The sequence below is a fragment of the Hibiscus syriacus genome, unplaced genomic scaffold (assembly GCF_006381635.1).
Source record: "Hibiscus syriacus cultivar Baekdansim isolate YM2019G1 unplaced genomic scaffold, ASM638163v2 tig00113301_pilon, whole genome shotgun sequence".
In the NCBI taxonomy this organism is placed as follows: Eukaryota; Viridiplantae; Streptophyta; class Magnoliopsida; order Malvales; family Malvaceae; genus Hibiscus; species Hibiscus syriacus.
This window is the reverse complement of record NW_024063453.1, coordinates 85,810-113,630: the sequence shown is the minus strand read 5'-3', so window position 1 is coordinate 113,630 and position 27,821 is coordinate 85,810. Positions and strand designations below refer to the sequence as shown.

At 32.8% G+C, this 27,821-nt stretch overlaps 4 protein-coding genes across 4 annotated transcripts; 2 read left to right on the top strand and 2 right to left on the bottom strand.

Moving 5' to 3' along the window:
- Nucleotides 1-716: 716 nt before the first annotated feature.
- On the top strand, nucleotides 717-8,064 carry LOC120186132 (flowering time control protein FY-like). Its single transcript, XM_039190156.1, has 18 exons — nucleotides 717-998; nucleotides 1,335-1,426; nucleotides 2,164-2,232; nucleotides 2,322-2,426; nucleotides 3,160-3,255; nucleotides 3,361-3,443; nucleotides 3,565-3,636; nucleotides 3,711-3,808; nucleotides 3,965-4,024; nucleotides 4,110-4,170; nucleotides 4,253-4,340; nucleotides 4,454-4,517; nucleotides 4,751-4,829; nucleotides 5,549-5,638; nucleotides 6,239-6,327; nucleotides 6,545-7,035; nucleotides 7,264-7,515; nucleotides 7,791-8,064. The coding sequence occupies exons 1-18, from the start codon at nucleotides 830-832 to the stop codon at nucleotides 7,860-7,862; spliced, it is 2,130 nt and encodes a 709-aa protein (XP_039046087.1). The 5' UTR covers nucleotides 717-829; the 3' UTR covers nucleotides 7,863-8,064.
- A 2,571-nt stretch (nucleotides 8,065-10,635) lies between these two features.
- Nucleotides 10,636-11,153, bottom strand: LOC120186143 (pentatricopeptide repeat-containing protein At4g04790, mitochondrial-like). Its single transcript, XM_039190163.1, has 2 exons — nucleotides 10,975-11,153; nucleotides 10,636-10,851 (listed from the first exon to the last, which is right to left on the bottom strand). Exons 1-2 carry the CDS (start codon nucleotides 11,142-11,144, stop codon nucleotides 10,677-10,679), a joined length of 345 nt encoding a protein of 114 aa, XP_039046094.1. The 5' UTR covers nucleotides 11,145-11,153; the 3' UTR covers nucleotides 10,636-10,676.
- A 582-nt stretch (nucleotides 11,154-11,735) lies between these two features.
- Nucleotides 11,736-12,419, bottom strand: LOC120186145 (pentatricopeptide repeat-containing protein At4g21880, mitochondrial-like). Its single transcript, XM_039190166.1, has 2 exons — nucleotides 12,268-12,419; nucleotides 11,736-12,059 (listed from the first exon to the last, which is right to left on the bottom strand). The coding sequence occupies exons 1-2, from the start codon at nucleotides 12,358-12,360 to the stop codon at nucleotides 11,736-11,738; spliced, it is 417 nt and encodes a 138-aa protein (XP_039046097.1). The 5' UTR covers nucleotides 12,361-12,419.
- Nucleotides 12,420-23,662: 11,243 nt separating this feature from the next.
- On the top strand, nucleotides 23,663-26,394 carry LOC120186141 (60S ribosomal protein L7-1-like). The gene is made up of 6 exons (XM_039190161.1): nucleotides 23,663-23,770; nucleotides 23,862-24,066; nucleotides 24,957-25,054; nucleotides 25,135-25,272; nucleotides 25,818-25,920; nucleotides 26,022-26,394. Exons 2-6 carry the CDS (start codon nucleotides 23,866-23,868, stop codon nucleotides 26,238-26,240), a joined length of 759 nt encoding a protein of 252 aa, XP_039046092.1. The 5' UTR covers nucleotides 23,663-23,770; nucleotides 23,862-23,865; the 3' UTR covers nucleotides 26,241-26,394.
- The last annotated feature ends 1,427 nt before the right edge of the window (nucleotides 26,395-27,821 follow it).

The window sequence follows — 27,821 nt, the reverse complement described above, 5'->3', positions numbered from 1 at the left end:
AATTAAAAAATATATAAAAATGATTCAAAACTTCAAAAATATTTGAGTTTATGATGATTCAGTTTGAAAAATTTGAGTTTCAAAGCTTATTTATTTAACTCAAATAATTTAAATCTGGAATCGATCAAAACATAGAATAATTCAAATCCAAAAAATTTATGTTAAAACGATTAGTTTTTTTAAAATCAAATCAACTCGATCTAATTTTTCTCAATTTAAAATCAACACCACCTATTCAAAATTTGTTTTTTATTTTTTTCTTTATTTCAACATATTATTTAAGAAAACCCGAATTTATCATATTATCTAATTTTATTACATTTAAAATACTTTTTCATAATTTCTCTTTTGAAAAAAATTATTTTACATAAAAAAATAAAACTGATTAATATTTAATCTTATTACCTAAATTGAAATGGAATCAAATCAAATTCAAGTAATGGTTTAAACTAAAAAGTTTAATTTGGTATTAATTAGATTAAAATATATTAAATAAAAAATAAAGTTCGAGTATTGATTTAAATAAAAAAATCAAGTTCATTTAGGTTAGATAAAGAACTTTAGGTACCAAATTGAATACTGAAACAGAGTTCAGATACTAAAATATATGTTTACCCTTTTAATTAAACGGAAACCGTTCCGAATCCATTTTCATCAATAAGTAAAAGACCATATAAACCCCGATTGATTTTCATTTTCCTTTACCAAAAAATCCCGCCCCCAATTCCTGAACAGAATTTAGGGTTTAGGGTTTTATTAAGTGCTTTTGCAAGTACACTCACTCCAGTTCTTCACCGTCGTCTGATTTAGTTTATCCGGGGTTTTCATAATGATGTACGGTGATCCACAGCAGCAGAAGAACCAGTCGCACCCGCAAGGTGGGGAGTTTCAGAGAGGTCCTCCGCCTCCTCATATGACGCGGCAGCCCTCGGCATCTTCCACTACTCTTAACTCAGAGTATCACCACCATGCTCCTCCTCAGAATCTTCCTTATGACGGTAGAATAATAATTCCTCAGATTCTTTTGCTTACAGTTTTGTATTTGTTTTAGTTCAAATTAGTGGACATTGTAAGAATTCTATCAAAAAATAGTTACCTGGTTCTTGAAATTCAAACTTTAGGTGACTGCATACTAAAATTCTATTGGTTGTAGGCATCATATATTTATACTTTTAGGTTCATTTTGCACCATGAGCCTTATGTTATGGTAACACTTCTATGTCTAAAGTTAAGGCTAATCTCAACTGCATGTTTACTGTTTAGATGTGAGTTGCAATTCACTTGAGAAATTAGCTAACTAATTCTTTTGTTTTTCTATTAAATACTTCTTTCAGCTCATGGTGATAATTTTGCTGCAAAAAGAATGAGAAAGATGACCCAAAGGAGGGCTGTTGATTATAGTAGCACTGTTGTGCGATATATGCAGGTGATATTTTCTTGTTTGACCGCTTTCATATGTATTTTTATATATCTTTCTGTAAGTGGTTGCATGGTCAGAATGGTGATTCTTTTTATCGTGGGTGTTTAAGTTTTTCGTTACATGGCTTTGATGTTGCTTCTATAATTTTTGTGGTTGATAGCCTGCTCTTATATCAAAATGGTCATTGATTTCTCTACCTTGGGAATCCTCCTGCCTTTTCCCTCTGTAGCTTTTTGCCATGCTTATTATTCAATCTGCTTGACTGACTGCCTTTTTCCTTATATAGCTTTTTGTACTTTTTGTTACATGGCTTTGATGTTGCTTGACTGTTGTATTCAATCCTGTATGGTGTTAAGCTGTATGTTTTTATGTTTCACAGGGACAATATTAAGTTGATGTCCAGAAATGCTTTTTATGTTGTAGTTGGTCATAGTAGCTCTTCTTAATTACTTTTTGAACAATATCAGTCTATTGCGTGTATCATAATCAGTTCATGATTCATGACTAGATCCTACCATTACACCCATAATCATCTTTCATGATTAGGAGTATTGGTTTATGTTCATATTTCATAGGAAAAATAGTGCCAGATTACATGAATCATAGTTGTTGTTATATCTGTGTTTATTTTATTTGAGGGGCATGCTCTCCTATATAAGATAGCAAACTCGATTTTTTGTTTCCTTTTGAATCTCAAATGAGGGTGACATACTTATAATCTAATAATAGCTATGATTCTGCAGGTTCGAATGGCACAGTGGGATTCAAGGGACAGGACAACATTGCAGCCTACACCAGCAGCTGCTATCGATGTTACTAAACTTTCTTTTTCTTTATTCTTTTGTTTCTTGGATTATGAATTTTAAGATTTAACTTGTACTTCTGTTGATCTTTCATGCAGATGTTGCCTGCAGCTGCCTATTTAGATAACCCATCCACAGGCTTCGCTGCTAAATTCGTTCATACATCTTTAAACAAAAACCGGTGTTCAATAAATTGCGTTTTGGTGAGTTAGATTAAAATGATTTTTTTTTGGTACAGCTATGTTTCCTCAAGGAGTTAGATTAAAATCAATCTCATGCAATTATGTTCTAGTGATTCTGTGATTAAATGCTCCAGTCTTGCTTGATTAGTAGGAACTAGGAAGCAATGGGACCCAGAATTGTTTGGCATCTGACTTTGGGATTGATATTTTTTTAAAATGTTGAAAGGCTCCATTTTCTTTCAAGAAATGATAACTCATGCTGCCTTAATGTGTTTAATGTGATCACATACCCATCAAATTAAATTAACTTCTAAAAGTTTGGGATATCTTGTTTACCCAACGAAGGCTATCTCAATCAACAACAGGATATCAGATAGATAAAAACCATCCAATTCATCTTAATTATTTTTTATCCTCGGTTTACTATTAGGTACAGTTTAGTGATACCTAATAGAAGCAACTTCCTTTTTATACTTGCATGTTTACATGACTTATCTCTTGATATTTTTATGCGTAATGACAGTTGATGCCATTGGAAAAAGCTTAACTTGTTATTGTTTTTTATTGATGATGCTTCCTTTTTTGCAATTGTTTATGACTTTGTGTGGTAAGGGATTTGGTTTTACTGTTGTTTTTTCTTTGCTTTCTACCAATTTAACCTCTCCCAAACACACACACTTCCCAAAGGGAGAAAAAGATTTTTGTTTGAAGTTACGAAATTAGAGCAGTTATACTGAGTTTTTTCCCCCTTTAGTGGACTCCTACGGGGAGACGTCTCATCACAGGTTCTCAGAGTGGAGAATTTACTTTATGGAATGGACAATCATTCAATTTTGAAATGATTCTTCAGGTATACTTCTATTAACTGACATATTTATCTTATTTAGTTAGAATTATTCATTAGAGAATCTAAATTGATGGCTTTTGGACCTTTTATTCCCCTTAAAATACTTAGGCCCACGATCAAGCCATCAGGTCTATGGTATGGAGTCACAATGACAACTGGATGGTTTCTGGTGATGATGGAGGTGCAATAAAGTATGTATTCTTCATATTCTTTTGTGTGATTTAATGTTACTGCTTTCATGCTTGTGAATTCTTATTTGGCTTAGTCATATTTTTTTACTGATGTAAGTGTACTTGTGAATTTACCTATCAGGTATTGGCAGAACAACATGAATAATGTTAAGGTCAATAAGTCTGCTCACAAAGAATCTGTTCGTGACTTAAGGTGCCTTTTTTGACATTCCTTTTTCAGATAAGAGTTTTATCTAATATAGAATTTAAGATATACTCTTTTAACAGTTTTTGTAGGACAGATTTAAAATTTTGTTCCTGTTCTGATGATACTACTGTAAAAGTGTGGGACTTTGCCAGGTGCCAAGAAGAGCGTTCATTAACCGGTAATGTTTCTTGGCTTGTAAAGTATTAACTATATGGATTAGTATGTTTCATCTTTTCTTGATGGTATTTTTTGCCTCATTAGTATCTTCCCTATATAGATTTCTTGTATGCTTGAATTAACCTAGGAGTTTCATACCTGTTTTGAACTCAGGCAGGCCATGGGTGGGATGTCAAAAGTGTTGATTGGCATCCTACAAAATCCTTACTGGTTTCAGGTGTGTATCAAGTTCATTTTCCAAGCCACTCTTTCATGATCTCTTTACAAGTTGTCATTGTAATGCTATGCTTGCCACTCTTTAGGTGGAAAAGATAACCTTGTGAAACTTTGGGATGCTAAGACAGGGAGAGAGCTTTGCTCATTGTGAGTAACTATCTTGGTGAAACACATATAATAGCTAATGATTTTGACCTTTTTTTTTGTTAGTAATACAAGTCTTTTGCAGTCATGGCCATAAAAACACGGTTCTTTGTGTCAAATGGAACCAAAATGGGAATTGGGTGTTGACTGCTGGAAAGGATCAAATCATCAAGGTCAGCATCTTCTTTATCACTGCAAAGATGCTATTTGATTGATAGGAGTATATGTATAACTATATATGTTTTTTTTCTTCCTTTTTTCCCCTTATTTATTTTGTCCTTTTCAGCTTTATGACATTAGAGCAATGAAGGAACTTGAATCTTTCCGAGGCCATAGGAAGGACGTGACTGGTTAGTCAGACTTGTTCTAAGTGGAACCCTTGCATATGGATACTACTTAAAGCGCCTGATCATTTATCATATGATTGACTGCAGTTTTTTGTTCACCAATATGTTGTGATAGAGCTCTTAAAAAGACTGGGTTGATTGTGGCTTATAGTTATTATCGTGCTTGATCATTTAATTCTCTTCTTGCATGATTTGAATAAAGAATTCTGTAACGTATTGACCTTTGATTTTTCCAGCGTTGTCTTGGCACCCATTCCATGAAGAATACTTTGTCAGTGGGAGTTATGATGGCTCCATTTTCCATTGGCTTGTTGGGTAAGTCTTCTGATTCAAAGTACTGGCTGCATTACTGAATTCCCTAGTTTTGTCCTGTCCTTTATGCTCCAGGTCACCAAGTTTGTATGATATTTTTTGTTTGACTATTACCTTGGTTATTTGTCTCTTGGAATTTATATTTAGGGTGAATTATTAAGTTGGCGTGTGACAATGTCAATTATGAGAGACCTCAAAACATGTTAAAACAGTATAGATCTGGATGATGTTAAAACACACAGTCAGAGTCATATAGGCTGATAGTACCGTGAGGGAAATAGAGTTTTTACTTAAAAGTATCCTTTTTTCTGTCTTTTTTTAGTATTTATGTTAAATTATTTTTCACATTAAAATTCATTTTATGATGTTTATCTATAAGCGTGCTCATTTGTTTACTATATACACGTACTAGATTCATAATGATGCCTTTTCACATTCATGTACTAAATTCATGATGCCTCAATAAGCCTTTAACCTTTATAACCAAATGGTCCTCTAAACTTTAATCTGACCTAAATAAAAAAGTTCAAAGAATAAATATTTTTGTGTGGAATAAGGGTGTATTTGGATGCAAATTGAGGGTTAAAGACTTATTTGGGTACAATAAAAGCATAAATGCTTACTTTGAAAAAGTGAAAAATTAAGGGGGATTTAGGATCTTTAGCATTAATGATGGGTGATCTTTTATACTTACGATTGCTAAACATTATTCTGATGTACAGGCATGAAACTCCACAGGTTGACCTTCCCAGTGCACATGATAATAGTGTGTGGGATATTGCCTGGCATCCTATTGGATATCTTCTATGCAGGTAAACCCATTCTAGAACTTATAATTGTCCTGCATGCTTCTTGTTGATTTCTGTTGGAGAATATTATGGGTTAATAAAATACTATGGGCTGTATATGGTGAATGTCGGGGAATATTATGAGTAAAGTATGGGTGTGTTACTTGTTTAAGTGTTTAAGTACATGTATGTATGTATGTTTTCTTCCTTTCATAACACATAATGAAAGTTTACTTCTCATCTTCTACCTTTAAAATTTCCTAGTAGTTTATGCATTTCATTTGAAAATTAAAATAGCTGTATGCATGCCTATGCTTGTATTTTTCGATATGCGTACACTGTTTGACTTCACGCTAATGTTGGCTATATTTGATACTTGACTTTTTGAGATAGAGACCGAACGAAATTGATTTGTGGACATCAGTGAACATTGTAAATGCAGTGTATGGTTTAAATACAACAAAATTTCAAGAACATGTCTGATTTTATTTTGTTTTCTGTTTTCCATTCTACTGGTATTTATTCCAGGCTATATCCCTGTACTGATAAGCATCAAGTCTCATCAGTCTGTAAATTATGTCAAGCCCATCATCAGTTGTTTAACTTGTTTATATAATCATGCAGTGGTAGCAATGATCACACAACAAAGTTTTGGTGCAGAAATAGGCCTGGAGATACTGTTCGCGATAAATTTAACATTGGTCAGAATCAAGGTTTCTACTTATTGCCTCTGTTTTTTTACAGTTTTACATCTTCCCCATCTGGAAATGGAATAGGCAAAAAGAAAAAGGTGTTACAGCTGTTATTTATTGTACACTTTATCTGAATAATTCAGTCGCACAAGTCATTGTATTTATTGCAAAACTTTGTAAATATGTTGGAGTATTTTTACTTTGGTTTATACTTAATAGCACTATGAACTGGATGTAGGTTATGGTGAGCAAAATCCTGCATTAGCTGGCCGCATGCCTGGCAATTTTGCAGCACCCGAAGGCCCAACTACCCCAGGACCATTTGCACCTCGAAATGATGGAACAATTCCTGGTATCGGAGTTCCTACGCCATTATCGGTTCCATCTCTTGATGCATCTTCTCAGGGGGACCAAAAGCAGATTCATCCAGGTCCCATGCCTTTTGGAGCTCCTCCTCTTCCTCCTGGACCACATCCATCTCTTCTAGCCAATCAGCAGCATGGATTTCAACAAAACCCTCAACAAATTCAACAACGGACAATGCAACAGCAAATGGCACCTCCAAATATGCAACAGCTACAACCTCCATCTCATTCTCATATGCCCCTGCATCCGCATCCTCATTTACAACGCCCTACCCCCCAAATGCCTCCCCATGGTATGCCTTCGCCAGTCCCGTCCTCAATGCCAGGATCTTTCAATCCAACTTCATCGATGCCTGGTCCAATGGTATGACCTTGTAAATAGCTCTACTGCATATGGTTGCAACAACGGTTTTCATTTTCAAATTATATTCTCCCGTGAGTTGTAGTTAATTTGTTTCCAAAGATGGCACATGTTTTGTTCTCTATGGTTCATTTGCCTAACTTGCTGCATACTTGGACGGCATGCATACGATTTTTGGACATGGGTTGGACAAATTTAAAAAGCTTGATCAAACGTATTTCATAATTTTAGGGTATGCAAGGTACTATGAATCAGATGCCTCCACCATTACCACAAGGCCATTTTATAGGTGCGACTCCTAGGCACACGGGATCCTTTCCCACTAGTGGTGGTGGCCCTTCAGTTGGAGGTTTTCCAAATAGTATGCAAAATATGCAGGGGGCACCAAATATGGGCGGCGGCCAAATGTATATGCAGGGTGGTGCATTCAATCGTGCGCAGGGTGGTCAGATGCCAATGAGGCCTGGGTACAATCCTTATCAGGTAAATGATGTCATACTGTCCTTGATCTTATTCTGTCTGTGTACCTACATTTTATGTCAGTGACTGGATTCACGACCGAAATAAGTGATAGAACGTCAATCAGAATCACTTAACTGGGTATATCCGTCTTTCTTGACTCAGATCCAGATCCCCATTTTTAATGGTATAACAGAACACGCCTGCATATCATGCAGTCTCTTCGAGGCAATTGCATTCGTATAAAAATACTCGAAGTTCATACGAAACTCACTTGTTATTGCTTCCACTTGTTGCAGTCTGGTGGTCAGTCCAGTATTCCGTCTCAGCCTCCAACAGGTCCCCCACCTCATGGCCAGACGCCACAGTAAGACCTATGATTGTAGAGTATTTGTACTGTTTCGGGGCTCTTTCTTAAGACTCGCTTTCGTTGGACCTGAATTATTGCAACAATTGGCATCAGTTAGCAAATTGTTTACTTGTGCTGTATTTTAGTGTATGGAAATTGGAATGTTTGAAAAACTAATCCTCATTTGGCTTTTGTTTCTCAACTTTGATTTATTTAATTTATTTATAACTAAACAAGTGGATTAAGACTTGATTGAATTTAAATTATAAGACGTTGAAGTTTGAAGATTGAATTTGCCTCGACAGTGATCAAATTAAATTCGAGTTTTATACAAAAGATGAATCACTTCTTCATTTGGTCAGCGTGTCGACAGTTTGTTTTTTCGTATCCTCAAATATTAGGATAAATTACGCGTTTCATACTTAAATTATTAGTTTTAATTTGTTTTAGTACATAAATTATTATAGTTTTGGTTTGTTTTAGTACATAAATTTTTCATTTTTTTAAAATCATACTTAATATTTTATTTTTGTTTCATTTTAGTACCCGTCGTTAAAAATTTAACGCTTTCAACACTTAAACTATTAGTTTTTGTACATACTTTTATTTTATTTTTAAAAACTTAACGTTAAGTTTTTAACGGTTATTAAAATGAAACAAAATCTAAACACTAGATATGGTATTGAAAAATTGAAAGTTTAGGTTCTAAATTGATAAATTAAGTACTAGACACGTAACTTACCGTAAATATTATTTATTCGTTTTAATATAAATAAAGCTAATAAAATGAGTATGACTTAAAATAGTATAGAATAGATTCCTACAAGAGAAAGCTGGGCTGAAATCTCTCACTGATATTCAAACTTGAAATTTGTTAATGGAGAGATGATATTGTGGTGGTATTTGACCGTTCATTCCTTCTGGATTGGGCGAAAAGAGTGAACCGCCGAGCATCACCACAATCACATTTCTCCCTTCAACAAAATCCAACAGACGTGGTCAATTATCATAGTTTGACAGAAAAAGAGGCAGAAAACAAGAAGGGCAAAGAAGGAATATTCATGTAACATTGAAGTCGAAATATATTCTCATATTTTCATTCACCCACAGAATCCAATACAAATAACTCGATGAACAAAATCGAGGCTTAAAAACGTTCAGTTGTAAATAAATAAAGACAAGCCACACCATCCCGAGAGGCCTTTAAGACGAGCAATGAATTGGTTTAATAGGACTTTCCACAATGGATTAGGCTTCCTGCGCCCAAGAACAGTCCAAATATCGCTGCACTACCCAATGTGGTTTGCCCGATATATCGAATCTCGAGCAGTCGTGGTACCTGCACAACCCAATAACATGAATCTCGATATGCACAAAGCGATCTCATGCAATCACATGGAACAGATAAAACAGAAAAGACACAGCATACTGTTTTTGTGGTTCATAGATCATATATCCATGGAACACTACTGCAATTCGTGCGGTGGGATATCCGCAAATATGAAAATGTAAGCACATAATTGACATTGTTTCATCTCTAGATATAGAAAGTAAAATGCCCAACATTACCTTGTACCTAATAGCCTCATAAGTCCCATATACAGCACCTGTACGAGCAAAATCACATTAACAATCCAAAAGTAAAATATAACAAATACAGAAGATCACAAATATAGTTAAGTAATCACGTAGAATTGTCTAATCTACTTCCTAATCATCCGTCCTCATTCTTTTTGGGTAAACTATTTGAATGATCACTCAATTATAGGATTGGTATTAAAATGACCACTCAACTATGTGGTGCTTATCAAAATGACCATCATTTTCAAAATTGCGTCAACATGACCATTGAACTATTTAATTGGGTTCAATATAGTTCATTAGACGTTAATATTTAACAGAAGTGTTTACATGATAATTAATAAAATTGAAATAATTACATATTTGATCGTCAACATTGTGCATTCAATTAACATGACAATTAATAAAATTGATATAATTACATATTTGATCATCAACACTTGTGCATTCAATTAATTTGATCCATTAATTTAGTCATAATTTTAATTTTATTTAACAAATTAACCATTCAATAGATGGTGACGTGTGTCACCATTTGATTAGAGGAAATTTAAATTTAAAAGTAAGGAACAAAACAATAGAGTTGGAGGGATTTGAACTAGGGAAGGAACCACTTGCGCATCGCCACTAAACCAACCTTCGTATCCGTATAATGTTTTACAAAATAATATATATATATATATATATATATATTATTTTTAGTTAATGCTAAAAAAATCAAAATGCCTATAAGAGTAGTTTGGTTCACGAAATATAAGATTATCAGTGTGAATAAAAGATTACCAAGCAATAGGATTACTGGGAATGTTACATTACTGTGTTTAGTTTGTTTAGCATGAATGTAAGATTACAGTGTTTGGTTGAAGGAATAAAAGATTACTGGAATGTATATTTTATCAAATTGTCCTTGTTCTATATTTTTTTTAACAAGTGAAATTCTAAATATTTAAATAAAAATTATTTATATAAAAATTCATCGATAATATTGTTGAAAATATTTTGATATTTCGATATAACAAATAAGTATATTTGTTCGAATCATTTTCATGTTTGGATTCAAATTTGACAAGTTAAATTTCACTGCTTCAATTTATTGCAAAAACTTTCATAAATGATCATCCATGTCCACGACATTAATTAAGGATTTCGTTAGGGTGCAATGCCCTTGATCAATGTCATTTACACATTTTAATCAAGACACATAGATTCCTCTAGCTTTCCTTCATGTTAACTATTTCATGGATGATTGTATTTTTCATGTTTTATTCTTCATCTTCTGCTTCTTTGTCTTTGTCATGCTCGATGACTGAACATAAGTCTTTTGACATGCCTTGATAATGCATCGAACGTGCGGGTCGTCCATCGGAATCTTAGTTAGCAAACTCTTCGCAGACTTGGGATCTCCTGAAGCCAAAAGGGCTTGATGCATCCTGCAAGAGAACACAACAATTCAATCCATCCAAGGAGACAACTGGTTGATGAAATGGTTAGACATAGACTTTAAAAACAAAGCAACAAAGCCGAGAAAAGAAGACTGAGGGAGGATTACCAACCTTAAGAATGTTAAAACATTGAAACGAAGGCTAGCTGCCTGATATTCACTCCAAATTAAAAGAGAGTTCTGTAAATCTTTTGCGTTTACGCAAGAAGTAAGGAGAAAGTCGAGAATTTTATGAGAAGAGGTAAGGCCAAATTCATCCTTTATGGCTTGAAACAAAGCCATGGCAAGCCTTAAATCATTAGGCTGTTTCTCAGCAATTACACAAAATATCTATTCAATCAAGAGATGGAACCATGTAAGGCAAATGCATTCAGATAAACACACGAGATAACATATTAATGAGAGGTACAGAAAAGCAAAAGCCATAAAATACTTGCCAACTAGCATTTGTAAAAACTCGCATACATTTGGAGATAGAAAGCCCCCCTTGTTGTCTTCTAATGACTGAGAGCAACTACCAAGAGTTCAAGCTTCTTTTTCGAGTTTCAACCATACTAAGATGGGTAAGGGCATTACAAGCAAGATGTATACACAAAATCAAGAAAGAGAATAGGAAAAAACCTCGTCGAAAACAGCTTCCATAGCCAAATCATCGGTATGAAGCTTATCATTAAGCTACTTGAGCAAATCAATAGCCGATCTAAGATCAAACAATCAATTAACAAAATGAAGATAAAAGATTACTATATAAAGAGTTTGATCAATGAGAAAACTAGGTAAAGTAGATAAATTCCCCAGAAAATGAAAATTATTGTGTTATCCAACCTTAAGTTCTTATTTCTAACATAATATAAGACTAGTATGCAACATCCATCAAACCAATAGTCTGGATCCTGTATTTCCTCCCATACTTGAAGTAATATACTCAACTCTCCCTCGGATGTAAAATGCTCCCAAGAGATAGTAAAGATGATAATTAAGATTATTGTAGTTATAGGAAAAAAGAAAACAAAGGTTCTGTCGTAAACTTACAATGAGAGCGATAGCAGCTTTAGGTTCCAAAGTCCCCCCATTTTTCTTGATTTCCTTGTAAAGGTTTAATGCATTAGGCATCATCCCATTCAACGCAAGAGCTGACACGAGCACACTCTTGATTTCAGTTATGCTGCAAACATGTATCATTTTGTCCAAGACTACCTAAAATATAAAATAGATACTTTAAGACCATAAGAGACATCAAAATGGGTTTAATGCATAAATTGTACTTGAAATATGTTCCATATAATTAGGTACTCACAAAGGATTTCTTTATGTACTTGAGTTACATTCATTAGTTTGACATGCTTATTTAACATATAAGAAGTATACGACTTCTATAGCTGCTAAGTGCTAAATGCATACGTACCTGTTTTGCCTTCTCAATTTGCCCACAAGCTGCATATGCATTTATTTGTGCCATAAAAATATGCTTTGTAACTGGAACTCCAATACGCTTCATTTCTTCGCAGTACTACAAGCAATCACCAAATTACTGTATCACTTCAAGTGAAATCACAAGAGATGTGTCTTTTAAGAATTTCATCAATGCCAATTGTCAAACCATCAATTGCAGTAAAAGAAAAAATGGCAGACTTGTAGAGCACAACAAAAATGAATTTACTAAGAACAGATTACAGAAAAACAACCTTTTTCCTTTTACAGGGAATAAAGGTACATAGATATGTATACCGACAAGTTGTTCGGGTTTTAACTATTGTTGATTAATGCTTAAGCTTGAGTTGCAAAAGGAGCCTAATTTAAGCTTAACTCGAATGGTTTACACTCATAATAATAATCAAGCTTGTCAAATTCAAGGAACAACTCCCACACCTTTTCCTGAAGGACCACTTAAACAAACCAAAAGAAAGAAAAGTAAATGCTCAACCATTTCTGGATAACACTTCAAATCCCTTCCATTAAAACAAAACAATGACATCTCTTTTGCCATTTGTTCTTGCTCTGGATTCCTTACAGAACATCTATGTTTCAACCTAATGACCCCCGACCAGTGAACAAAACCTTCTATTATAGCATGCACCGGTCGACATTTTATAGTTTAATCAGAGTTGGTTAAGCTTTAATCACTATGTTTTAGAATCATTTTATCTGTCTTTTGGATAGGTTAGCTTTCGCAATTGGATTCTTTGGATTTTGTTCATCTTGCTATCTTTTGAAAAACTAACGTTAATGTTTGATGCATACATGTAATTTGTTGTCAGGTGCAGAATTGTTACAGAATTCGGATCATAAACTCTAACAACTTGAAATATTTAGTTTTTTTTTTCTAAAAAAAAAAGATATCAGATACATTAAAACGAGACATGACAATGATGGAATGGATATTGTTTGGGAAGAATCAAATGTAGTAAAAACAACACAGTTGTGGGAACCTTATTAGTCAATGGTGGTCACCGACAAACAATTTCTAACAAAGGAAGAAACTATGTTCACGGCTAAAATTTGCATATAATGATTTTGATTAAAAGAACAAATTGGAAAAAAAAGATACCTTTGTAGACGAGCTTGGTTTTCTTACATAGCTTTTTTGCCAGCGAGTGGCTTTGCAAAGGGAGCGAGAGCTAAATTCTTCTTCCTGTCTTCCTTCCGCTCCGATGACCAGACAACCGTTGACAACTGCGAACCGAGAGCGCACAGCTGGAGGCTAGAGCGGTGGAGCGTGAGGAAGGAATGAACGTTTTACGATTTAGGGATTTCAATTTTTAGAACACAAACCCATAACCAAGAAATATGTTGAAAATAAAAACTGAAATATGAACGCCAGAAGCAAATATTTAAGCCAAATCGAAGAAGAAGAATATTTCAACAAAACGAAGTGGGGGAGAATGCTATTTTAGACAACGGAGACGGAAATAAGTAAATACTAAGGGAGAAGGGGATAGACATTCTCGAGAAAGCAGTAAAAAAATCATTGTTGGTATTAATTTTTTACTGGCACCTGGTAATATAGCTCATCCAAACATGGGTATATTCATCCAGGAAAACAACATTCCTCCCAAGAATAAAATATACCGTGAATCAAATGGGGCGTAAAGGGATTTTAACATAAACAATCAGAAAAACCTAAAAGCACTAAACCACTAAACCGAATCTTATATTTAAATAATAATTTGATAGATTTTATATATACATTTTATACTAATTTATGCAATATTAAAAGAAAAATAAATTTAAAATTTATATATTTTTAAAATAAATTTAATATTTTTTTTTCACATTTATAATTTAATGATTATATATAATCTTAATTAAGTCTTTCTAATTTAATTAATGATTTTATTTTTATTAAAAAATAAAGTGTATGAGTTATTTATATTATTTTAGTTAATTTTTTATTAGATTGTGTAGTTTAAAATGTATAATTTAAAGTCATTAATTTTTTTATAATTTAAATTACACAATTTTAATAAAAATAAAATGATTAAGAAAATTAAAAAGACTCATTTTTTTGGTTGTCCTCCCGGTTTCAAGCCCTTGCCTTAAACTAATCCATCCAGACAGACCTGCATTGCACACCTGATTTTTGGTGGGTGAGTCTCTCAGCATGGATTTTCTGATACACAAGGACTCAAACTCGAGACCTTGCTTAAGCAATATCAAGCTACTTACCACTTGAACCAACTCCATGTTAGTTAAAAAGACTCAATTTAAAATTATATATAATCATTGCATTATAAATGTAAAAAAAGAAGAAAATATAAATTTATTTTAAAAATATATAAATTTTAAATTTAATTTTCTTTTAGTAGTGTATAAACTAGTGTTAAATTTATATAAAAATCTACCAAACTATTATATAAATATATAGTTTGGTCTTTTCAAGTTATTCATGGCCTAGGTTTAAATCCCTTCATAAGTATTTTTATTTCTTTTTTTCTTCTAGCATTAACTTCTTTATAAAATATATATATTATGTTGTAAAATATATCACGGTAGTAAGGGTTGGCTAAGTGGTAATGTGTGTGTGCTTGATTCCCTTAGTCATAAATTCAAATCCCACCAATATTGTAACGCCCTGGACCCCGGGTTAGGAGTTTTGGGCTAACCCGAGATGGGCCTTGGATTAATCCTTTAGCTTTTAGAAAGCCTTGGCATAAGTATAAGAAAATTTGGACTTGGTTCAAGCCCAACAAGAAGAAAAAAAAAGGATACTTTTAGTTTGCAATCAGAATTAGAGGGACCAAAGAAGCGATTTTACCTTGGTTCAAAATTAAAGTTGATTTCATTAAAAATTCGTGATATCACCATCTGAACAAGTTCCCTCTTTTTATTCTCTTCCTTTTTATTCTTCCAAGCTTTAATTTTTTGCTCTCTTTATTCTTTCTTCAAGTTTCATTATTATAGGATGCAACTTGGTAGCCTTACAACCCTAGTTCAACAACATCAAAGTAAGAAATAATTTCAATATCTCCAGAGCTTTCATTTGAGCCCTTAACTTCACTATTTCACCATGGGGACAAAAAATGAGTTTTGTGGAGTTTAAGAGATTTCAGGGTTTAACCTGTTTTCAGTGATTTCTAGCTTTAGGAAGTGATTCTAAATTCTTCATAACCTCTAAATTTAGTTAGTAATATGTTCTTTGATTCTTGCTTAGTGAGAGAGGTTAGAGAGAGTTCTCAAGATAGAGGGAATGAGAAGCTTACCTTGGGTTGAGCCATTGACATTTCCAACATCTTAGATACTCAGGTAACGCACTCCTAACTCATCTATACCATGTATAGATTATTTAAATGAAATATGATAGGTTGTATGAGTTTGAGCATATTCATGGTAGATTTGGTGTTTATATGTTTCCAACATTGTTAATTGACTCTTTATGACTTATTTTATCATACATAACATTTAAATATCATTTGGGGATCTCTTTAGGGGTTTTGTGATAGAAAAATAGGATTTTTCGTTCTAAAACATTGCACTCTATGCTTGGGTCTCGATGCTGGAAGCTCAATATCGAGATTGTTCTTAAGTCTGGTCTAAATTTCATGTTTTCTGAGCAATGGTATCGATACCAAGTCAGGGGTATCGAAATCGAGGTCATTGTCTCGAGACCCATTTTCCAGTAGGCTTTTCTAATATCGATACTCTCATAGGGTATCGAGACCAAGCCAGAGGTATCGATACTGAAGGGCCAGTATCGATACCAATAGTCAGTTTTGGGTAAATAACCCATAATTTGAAGGATTAGACCCGAGGTGGCCCAAACACTTCAGTATAACACCGAATAAGACCTCAAGTGAGTACAATAATTAATATCATAACAGTATAAACAAATAATAACTACGAATTTCATAAAACTAGCCTTGTTCGACGCTCGGGAAATAGTTAATACACCCAAGTTCCCCTATAATAAAAGTGCAACAGTCAGTGGATATCCAAGTTAGTGCCAAGACACTTCAGTAGTTGGCTAGGCGTAGATGCCCCAAGACTCGATGGAGTAAGTTGGTAGGTGTATGTTCCGATGCAGATCCACATCTCACCTTAGATACCCAAGGGTATCTCAGAATGGCTAGACGGGTATTATTCAGTCGTAACTTTGATTTGTATTTGGTATTGTATTATTTTTAGATATCCCCATTATTTGTAAACTCAGATTATCATGTTTTATTTTCATTTCTATAGATGGATTATTTTCAGTGATTATAAACAGTTTTTAAAGAAAAATTTTTGGGTCACTATTTCAGTAGTCCCACGTAACATTATAATCCATGGATCTTCGGGTCGAAATGGATTAGTGTGTTACAAATACAATCAATAATGCCTTTCTTTACAAGATTGGAAAATAAATAACCAAATTAAATAAATTTAAATTAAAAAATATTATTTAATCTAAAGACATGTGTCACCACATGATTAAATGGTTAATTTATTAAATAAAATTAAAATTATGACCAAATTAATTAAATGTACATGTATTAAGGATCATGTCGCAACCGTCTTTCGGGTTGGGTCCCGGAATTGGGCTTCGACTTGAATTGATTTGATTTTGGTTGGAGTCGCCACCGACCTTTTTAAAACAAATTTAGGTGGGTCGGACACCATCTTACATGATCTGCGTTGTACCAGAAATGTATCGGGTCCGGGAGTCGGTTACGGTCAAGGAAGGATTAGCACCATTGAACTGCCCTTTCGGTACCAATTAATTTAACGGTTGTCTTTAATTGCAAAAATTGAAATTAAAATTAAAATTTAAAATTTTCGATTCAGATTACTTACCTTTGATTGATTGACATTACCACTAAAAATGTCAAAAATGTTAGATTGTAAAATAATAATTAAATATTAAATAAATTAATTAATTAAAATAATAGAATAATAAAATATTAAATCAAAGCAAATAAAAAAATAAAAACAAATAAAAAAAGAAGTTAATAAGTGACCAAAACAGAAAATATACAAATATAAAACAAAATTCGAATATTAACACAAAAATATGAAACATAAAAAAAACGGGGTTAAAATGTAAGTGATGACAATTTAATGCTCAAAACAAAATAAATTAAAAGTTCAATCGATAGCTAGAAAACAACATTAGAAGGGATGAGGGACTCGTGATGGAATAAACCGCTAAGCAAAATTACGAGCCAATCCCCATCGAAACTACGTCGTTTCATGGGGACTATATAACTCCCAAACCAAGGCCAAATTCAACCCACACTCTCATTTTCTCCCATTTTACTCTTTCTCTAAGAGAGAACATGCTCTGGCTTCTCTCTAGAGTCATCCCCGCCGATGAAAAGCTGGCCACCCACCGTCGCCGTCCACAGCCACCGCAAGCCGCCGCTCACGGAGATCGAAAAACTGAAACCTTAGCAAAATACTCCCCTTAACCCCGTACACCCAAATTCGAGACCCAAAACACCAAAACTTACCCCTACCGGTGTAGATCTAAGCCGAAAGTCTCGGCCTTTACCTTTGATGCGTCGACCTTTTCGACTTCCAGCGATTCTCCGGTTGTGAGGCTTGGCTCCTCTTGGTTCTCTTCTGTTCTTTTTTACGGTTTTTTGCTTTGTGTTTCTTTTTGTTTGTGGTTTGACTTAGTGGCGTTTGGTTGATGTTATTTGTGTTGATGGTACTGTTTGGTTTCGTTTGTTGGCCGTATGTGGGTTCTGTTATTGGCTGATGGGTTTTCCTTTGTGTGGCTTTGGTTTATTGTTCCTGTGTGGTTTCCTGTTCTAGCCGTTGATACTGTGGTCGTTGGTGATTTCTGTGTTCACCGTGGGTACCCCGATGGGTTTCCTCTCTTTTTTCCTGGTCACTGTGGTGGTGGGGTATTTATACCCACCACCGACGGCCGTTTTGCTATCTCCGATTACCATGGTAACGTGCTTGCCGTTGACTGGGGATTTCGGGATGGGTCAGTCCCGATTTCCCAGGCCAAAAATCTCGCGCCGTTGTGACATCCCTTGATTGGCTCTCAATCTTCTTGTTCTCATCCTGCGGCGCCTGACTGGGATGATGGAAACCCTATTTCCTTATTGGGCTGGTTCAGGCCCGTTCTGTGGACTATTGGACTTTTGCTGGACCACTTTGAACCGGACCAAGACATTGGACTTGGAAAAAATGAAATAAATTAAAATAAATAAAATGAATAAATAAAATAAAAATAATAATAACATACTAAATATAATTTATATAACATATATTTCAAAATATGTTTTTAAATTATATATTATATTTTTTTAAAAGTTTTCAAAACTATATGTTATATAGTTTTCAAAATGTTTTTAAAAATATTATATAAGTTTTTTAAAAAATGTTTTTAAAACTATATATATTATATAATTTTCAAAAATGTTTTTACAACTATATATTATATAATTTTTCAAAAAAAATATTTTTTTGAACTATACATTATATAATTGTTCAAAAAAAATTTAAAACTATATATTTTATTTTTAAAATGTTTTAAAAACTATATACTATATAAGTTTTCAAAATGTTTTAAAAACTATACAATATATAAATGTTTTCAAAATATTTTCAAAACTATATATTATATTTTAAAAATATTTTCAAAAACTATATAATATATAAATTTTCGAAAATCGTTTTCTGAAAATTATATATTATATTTTGTCAAAACATTTTCACAAACTATATTACTATATGCATATATATATATATATATATATAACTCCAGGCGAAAATGAGTGTCTACATATCAAATATGTAATTATATCAAATTTGTTAATTGTCGTGTAAGAATTTTCATTAAATACTAACATCGGGTGGCTACATTGAACCCAATTAAATAGTTCAGTGGTCATATTGAAGTAATTTTAAAAATAGTGGTCATTTTGATACCAACCCCATAGTTGGATGGTCATTTCAGTAGTTTTCCCGCTTTTTAACACTTAAAAATGTTGCGTGCTTTTAATGCGACCACGCTTGTGCTCATTTTTAAGAAGATTAATCCCAGTCATATGCAAGATTTTCAAACCTATCTTGTGCTATAATATGATAGCTAGGCTAAAGAAGTTTCTGCCTGAAGTTATTTTTGGGAGCCAAAGTTCCTTTATTCCAAGTCGAAGTATCATAGATAACACCCTTATGACTCAAGAGCTACTGAAGGTTTATAATTGCTCATCTTTATCTCCAAGGTACGTTTTTGAACTTGGATTTGTAAAAGCTTTTGATTCGATGTATTGAAGATTTTTGCTTGTTTTGGAAGCGCTTGAGATACCTGATGTGATGATTTCTTAGATTAGAGAGTATGTTGCCACTATTTTATTTTCTATCTCCATGAACGGTGTCCTTGTTGGTTTCTTAAAAGATGCAAAAGGGGTTAGACATGGGGATCTCTTGTCCCCTATCTCTTTGTGGTCATTATGAATGTTTATCGAACTTACTAGATAAAGCGACTGAGTATGGGGTTATCCAGTATCACCTGAAGTGTCCTAGGGTTAAACTCACCAACCTTTGCTTTATTGACAACTTGTTGCTTTAATGTATTACTTTGGTTGAGAAGATTGTTGCTAGGCTACAAAGGTGGCAAGCTAATCTACTTTCGTATGCTGGAAGACATCATCTTATTCGTGTTTTCATATATAACATTGAGGATTACTATAACAACCAAGTGATGTTTTCAAATAAGATCATAAAACGGATCAACCAACTCTATTCTAGGTTCTTTTGGAAGGGTGAATACAAGTTTGTAAAATGTGCAAAAGTTAGCTGATTGCAGATTTGTTCGCCAAAATATTAGGGGGCTTGGTCTCAAGAACCTAAAGACTTGGAAACAAGCGTGTATGATTAGCTTGGTTATGAAGCTACTACTCAAAAATAGTTATATTTATGTAGCTTGGATTCATGCGTTCATTATAAATAATATTTTTTCCTATTATCTTGTCCCCAAACGTACCTTTGGACCTAGAAGACTTTTTGCAACTTTGACCTAAAGCTGTGTTGATCCAAGGGTTGTTAGGGGCTGCTTTTTCCTCTACTCATGGGATTTGGAATGATTTGAGATTAAGAGAGAAAAAAAGTGACGTGGGAATGACTTGTCTGGCATCAGAGTCATATTCTTAAGGTGTTGGTTTTTTCTTCATCTTTTTTTCTCTATTATCCTTTCCAAGTGTTGTAGCTAAACATGAGTCCATTGTGCTATTTTATATTTATTTTAACCTTCAAATTCTTCCCTAATCCCTTCTACAACAGTCTTTATGCTAAGGAAATCATTGGTCTTCGGTCGAGAAAATGTGGGTTTAGTATCACATCATAGAGGAAGTGAGTGTGACTAAGGAAGGAGCTTCATTTTGATATTCTCTAACTAATGTAGTGTATTTCTAATCTTTTGTGTTGTTATGACTTCCATAATTATGATGTTTAATGGGAATTTGGGTATGGAGCATATTTGGAGTTTTTGTTTGATTCATGCTTAAATAATGTTTTTTTTGTATAAATATAGTGTTTTTATAGTGTTAAATGACCTTAAATAACTTCCCTAAGTTTTAGAAGTTGATTCAGGATAAAACTAGACTGTTTGAAAGAATTCTTAAGTGTTTCTTGAGCTTAAATAAGACATTTCTAGGTTTGAGTATCGACACTGGATAAACTGAGATGATTTTTGAGCATTTTATAAGGGGAGTATCAACACTATAGGGGAAACACATAAGAATCGATACTTAAACCCATATATGCATGTATGTTGCATGGGAGTATTAAGGATGGACTGAGATTATTTTTGGCACCGATACTCAAGGGAGTATTGATACTTGACTAATGAGTATTCGATACTACATGTAGGGTATCAATACTACCTGTTTTGGACGATTAATTTTGACTTCATTAAGGCTCATGAAAATGAGGGATGACCCATAATAGTGAGATTTAGCATGAGAGAGTCTTAAAGGGTCAAAAGTAGTCAGAAACACTCTTAGGAGTGGTTTATGTCCGAAATAACCTTAGTGAGTGGAATACTCCTTTGTACCCTTAGATTGAACATGTATCGAGTAATCGAGAATAATAGATCACTACGAAGAATATGCTTGCAAGCGAGATGATGAACCACATGAATAGTCCGATAGAGGAATCGTGTACTACATGAACATCGATAAAACATAATGCATACGTCATTCCTCCAATTCAAGGGTAAATTGAGGGAAAGTGTATCGAGAGCGACTAGAGAGTTGCTATCGAATAGTGAACTTGAGTCGAGTATTGGGTTAGTGAATAATACACCAAGTGTGTAGCGATAACAATATTTGTCGTAAAATCATAAAACGCTAAGAGGCTTTTATAGTGACAAAAATGACTAAAATACCCTTAAATGTTTGATAATCAGAATATAGTGATTTGATGAACTAATAAATAAAACATATTAATAAATCCTTTCAGAACATTCTAGATGAAAGAACAAGCGAAATAGTAGCGAGTGAGGAGATGACCTCACTTAATTGTGATGAACTATGCTAGTGAGTAACTGAGTTACCTTAGTTGCCGTGATGTGGCATTGATTGTTGTGAGTGTGACCTTTGGGCACCCAATTATGTATGTGTTATATAATAAATGAAACATATAAATATTACATGAAAACTCTTTAAATAGAACAAAACTCATTGTTCATTATCAAAAGCAACCAAAGAAATTATTATGTGAAAATTGTTACAACACATAAATTATTCTTACAATCCCCATACTTTAAGCAGATCTTAAAATATATTTAACATCTTTCACTTCTCTAAAATTAAATAATAGAAAAAAATTAAATAATCAAATAAACGTATAAGCATTTAACTTGATACATTTTAAAATCAAAATCTTAAAGTCTGTTTGGTTTTAGAAAAAAAAACGTAGGCTATTTTCATTTTCACTTTCTTAGAAAATAGGAAATGTTAAAAAAAAAACGTTTTTGGTTGTGAAATTATAAAATAATTTTTGAAAAATGAAAACAAAAATAAGTGAAAATATGAAAATATAAAAAAATATGTTTTTAGTATTTTCATTAAAATTGTTTTGAAAATTTGAAAAATAAGAAAACATGATATCGATTTTTAATTTAACTTATACGAGTTTAATTCATTCTAACAATAATATTTTGATTTAATGATATTTGAAACCCTCAAACTTTTATAAAAAAATTAATATGGTCTCTAAATTTTTTGTACACTCTATGTTGTCCTTAAATTAATTTTTTTTAATAATATAATTTTTTAGAATTTTTTATATTTAATGTATTGAATATCTTAATAATTGTTTACATTTTATATTTTCAATCAAAATATTTTTTAATTAGATAAGTCCTCGAAATTTCAATAATCAATTAAGTTCATCTACCACATCATCGTCCACCGAGTACTACTACAATAGAATTGTGAACTGTCACGTAAAAATTGTAGATTGCTATGTAAGTTTATGAACTCTCATGTAAACGCCGTGACTGTCAACATTTGATTTCTCTATTTAAAGGGTTAGGTTAATTTTTTTTCTAAGTTTAAGGATCATATTTGGTGCAAAAAATGTTCAGAGACTATAGTAATTATTTTCCCCAAAAGTTTGAGGGTCTCAATTACCACTAAACATATTTTTTTTATGTTAATTACACTTTTTTGTGCTATTGCTTACCGTAAAATTTTGTGTAATTTTTTAAATTTAATTGATGTCCAAGATACATTAACATTATATTTTTATTATAAATTAAAATAAATTTTGTATTATGAAACAATATATTTATATAACTCACATGTTAAATTTATGTAATAAATTTTTTTAATAATTATAGTTTAGTTTAATTATTTAATAACTATTTGTTTATTTTTATTTTAGAAGTTTAGATACCACATGAATTTTTACCATTTTAATTTTGAATTCAAATTTTCATTTATATTAATCAAACATATTTTTAATTTCAAAAAATTTAAAATGAAAATTACTTTTTTAAAACAAAAACAAAAAAATAAAAATAGAAAATATTTTCTAGAACCAAATGAAACCTTATGTCTTCTTAAGCAACGTGGATTCTAGATTTTCTTATATTTTTAGTTTTAGTTAAAATGTTTAATATTTTTTTATTATTAAATCGTGTCAGATTAAGTTTGGATTCGAATCAAAATTGATAAGCTATGCATTTAATCATATCGGGCTCGGTATTGGGCCCAAAGGACTAGGTCGATGAAATGAATAATATATTGGGTCTCCACAGAATTTTCCCAAAAGGAGAACCGGGTCGGGGCAGCCAACACAAACGCACCCACACGACCCGAAAAACGAAAAAGCCCTAAAATGTTTACAATGTGTTTCTTTATTCTTTTATGCCCCTTTTCAATTCCCCTACCACCTGTATATACTCTGCCCATTTGCTGCCGCCGCCGTTGTTCCTCAGCTGCGCCACCAATTTTAACGCCGTTTTCTGAGTAAGATTCTTGTTGTCCCTGTTTTACATCTGATTCTTTGTTTCCCGATGTATAAAATTTCCGTTTTCTAAAAGAATTATATGAAAAACAGGAAGATGATGACGGGAGAGGAGGGACAGCCATTACCTTATGTATCGGAGATAGTGTTGAAGAAAAGGAAAATTAGAGATGAGTTAGCTGTTACGAGGAGGACCCAGTTGGAGCTGGGTAAAAATGGAGCGAAGAAAAGCAAGAAGCAATCTGATGTTTCTGACATCAAAAGACCCGAACAGTTCATAAAAGAGTTCAGAGACAAGGTAATTGTTGCTATAATTTATGTCTCTTTAGCATGTCGATTACGCTTCCTGTTTCCTTAATCGGCTGTTGATTTGATTCTATGTATTATTGTATTCAAAGCTTTACTGCTTTATTTATTCTGTTAACTGTAATGGTATCCATTCTAGTATTGACTGTAAGTCTGTAACTGCATATGAATGAAAGTACTTGTTGAGTACTCAAACACCACTTCTCCGAATTTGAGGTGCAGTTCAAGTTAAATCGGAGTATCTAGAGATCAAATTGAGTCGTGTTTGAATATCTTTAATACATGAATTGAGCAACTCACGAGCCCAACAAGGATTTTGATTTTATTTACTTGTTTTCAAAGTTGTGTGTTTTAACTCTTTTTAGAGTCAAGTTTCAAGTTCTGCTTTTGGGTAATGATAATTCTACTTAAGTCTTTTATATCTTGATTTTTTTTCTAACTGGGCTCGAGCAAAATTCTGGGTGGTAAGAGTAATCAATTGAGTCAAGTTTCAAGGATTTTTTTTCCTAACATGGATTTTGGATTTTTATTATTTTATTCGATATGGATGTATTCATATGATTTGGTTCATTTTATCTGTTTCCAAACTCAAGCTCGACTTATGTTTCAAATTCCCTACTTGAGTAATGTTAATCCTAATCAAGTTGTGTTTAGCTTGACTGGTTTTTTAAGCTGAGCTCGAGGATGAAATGTAAAAGGCTCATTTGAGCTTAGCTTTGCTCTGTATCAGCTCAGCTCCTTGAACCTTGTAGTTTTACTTTCTAATGTTTCTCAGACTCTTCATTTTGCTTGAATTATCTGTATCCGACACCTTGCTGATTCTTCACTTAGTAAGATAGCTAATTAAGGTAATGGTAATCTAAATCTATTTTTGGGTTTTAGGAGTTGGATCTGATCAGAATGAAACAGAGGGCAAAGAGGCCAAAGTCGATGATACCAAAACTGAGGTCAAAGTTACTTTTCATCATCCGTATACAAGGGTTGGTGACCTTTTGCATCTTGTTCTTGTTCAATATTTTTGCTTCCAAAATTCAGTCTGATTTTTTCCCCTTTGTTGCAGCAAAAATGATATGCATCCAAAAACTAGGAACATCTTGTACAGGCTGAGATTGAGGAAAGTTTTCAGTGGTGTCTTTGTGAAGGCAACTGAGGGTGTGATGGAGATGCTGCAGAAGGTGGAGCCGTATGTCACATACGGGTATGGAGGCAACTTTTCTTTCTTTCAAGTTCCCCTTTTTCTTTTTACGGGTAAATGTATTGTGGTGAATCTAATTTTGTAAGAACTTATATAAATTTTAATGTGCTTCTCTATGTGTGTTGATGACTTTCTTCCTCTGGTATATGCTTATTTTCTTTTATTAGTGCCTACTTTAATTGCCTTCAACTTCTTATAGGGCATGTGTAACCGTTGCTTATGCTTGACGAATTTGTCAAATTATCCTCCGTATTTTTGTAGTTCATGCAAATGATCCTCAAGTTATTTGGCATTTTTGAAATTAGTGACTGTCATGTATTGGACAAGCTTTCCTTTAGGGATTTTTAGAGGTTTTAGAAGGGTTGTAGGCATATGGCTGAACCTTCATTAGCTATAATCTAAAGCAACTTACAAGGATTCTGTTAGTTTTCCATTGTTTCGCAGTTCTGGGATCATCTAAAAAGCTCAGTTCTTTTATTTTTGTTTCTTTTTAAGTTGCCATTTATAGACGAGCTTCGGTTTTAATTACCAAGGATTGTTTTATGCAGATATCCTAATCTTAAGAACGTCAAGGAACTGATTTACAAGAAGGGATATGCAAGGATTGACAAGAAAGCAGTACCTCTGACGGATAACAACATCATCGAACAGGTATATTAGTTGTCATAACCGAGTCCAGTAAGAAGTTTTGGCTTTTACTTTTTCCTAAACCCCATGGTTCTTAATGCTTGCAACTAAAACTCCTTTTTCAGACTTTGGAGAAGTATGGAATTATATGCATAGAAGATATTGTACACGAAATCTCGAATGTCGGTCCACATTTCAAGGAGGTTGTTCATTTCATGGGACCTCTGATGCTGAGCAAGACAGAAGATGAGTTGATCAAAGGGAAGAAACAGCCATACAAAGAAGGCGGAGATACCGGAAACCGTGAAGATGAAATCAATGACCTGATTAGTAAGATGAACTAGGTCGAAATTGAATATTTTAGTTCCTTCGTATCGGTATTTTTTTTTGTTTTTTGAAAATCGTATCAGTAAGTTTTGATGAGTGGAATGTGCCTAGTTTTGAATTGACTTTTGTTTTCATTATAATCAATGCTAATTTACCGTTTATTTTTTGTTGAGAAATTTCCCTTTGAATCTTCTGGTTTTGCTTTATATTTGCACATGGTTGTGCATTTTGATTCTCAATGATTGTTTGGTTACTGAGAAACAGTACGAAAGAGGAAGAAGATAATTACAGGTAAGACTTTTAGTAGGGTTAGCAATATTCGGTTACACCAACTAAAACGATTTTATTGTTTTATACGGTTCAGTTTGATCAGTTTTGGTTTCGATAATATTTTATTTTATTTATTAATATGAAATAAATAGTATATGTTTGTAATTACTTTCGGTCATTTGATATTGAACGTATATATCCTTGACATTTTTAGTGTTAGAATCTGGGATTTAAAAGATTTGTTTTTTATATAATATTTTGTATTATTTAGGCCTTTCCTCGTTCAAAAATTGGAGAATATTAAATATTTAAAAATGATCAATTGTATATATTTTTTTGAATAATATAGTGATAACGATATCAACTTAACTAAACTAAATCAATGTGTATATAGTTTCATTGATTGATAAATCAATATTTTGATATTTAAAAAATATAAGATAATCTATGCACGAATTAAACTACCTTAATGGTTACAGGAATGATTGTTATTTTTAAACGTTCATACTCCTGGTATCTGTTTACTTATGATAAAATAATTTCATTTAAGTTTCTTTTAAGTTTTTATTTGATGGAAAGTAGTTTTTTTTGGGTGGTAAAGTATACAAATGTTCCCCACTATAAAAAGATACTTTGTTGAGTTGTTCGACTATTAAAATTTATAAATTAGTCTTTCGAATATAGGACAATATTTTTGTTGAGTCTTTCAATTATTAAAAGTGAAAAAAATGGTCACTCAACTATTCATATGTTTTAAATTCATCATTTTCCCTAAAAAAATTAATAACAGTCTGAGTTAGATGTTAACATGTTGATTGTGATATGATAAAATCATATTTTAATGATGTGCACTGACACCATTGCTTTCAAGCATTGGTTTGATAAAATAATATTTCAAGTACTGGCTTGATGACATAATGAAAACAGAGAATCAATCCATAAAATACAACTCAAATGGTTCTAGGATCAGATTTTATCATATGTTAAACTAGCAGGTTAACATCCAGCTCAAACTGTTGTCAATATTTTTAACGAAAAAGGACAAGCTTGCAACATATGAATAATCAAGTGATCATTTTGTAACTTCTAATAATTGAATGACTCAACAAAACATCACCATATAATCGATGAACTATTTTGTTACTTTCAATATTCGGGGACTCAACAAAATAACATCTTATAATTAGGGGATCATTTTTACACTTTATCCTTTCGTCTTCTAGAAATTGATTTTTGTTTTTAAGGAAAATAATTTATTAATTCTTTTTATTAAATCTAGGATGAATATATTCTACCTTAATACATGCGGAATAACGACAAATATATTA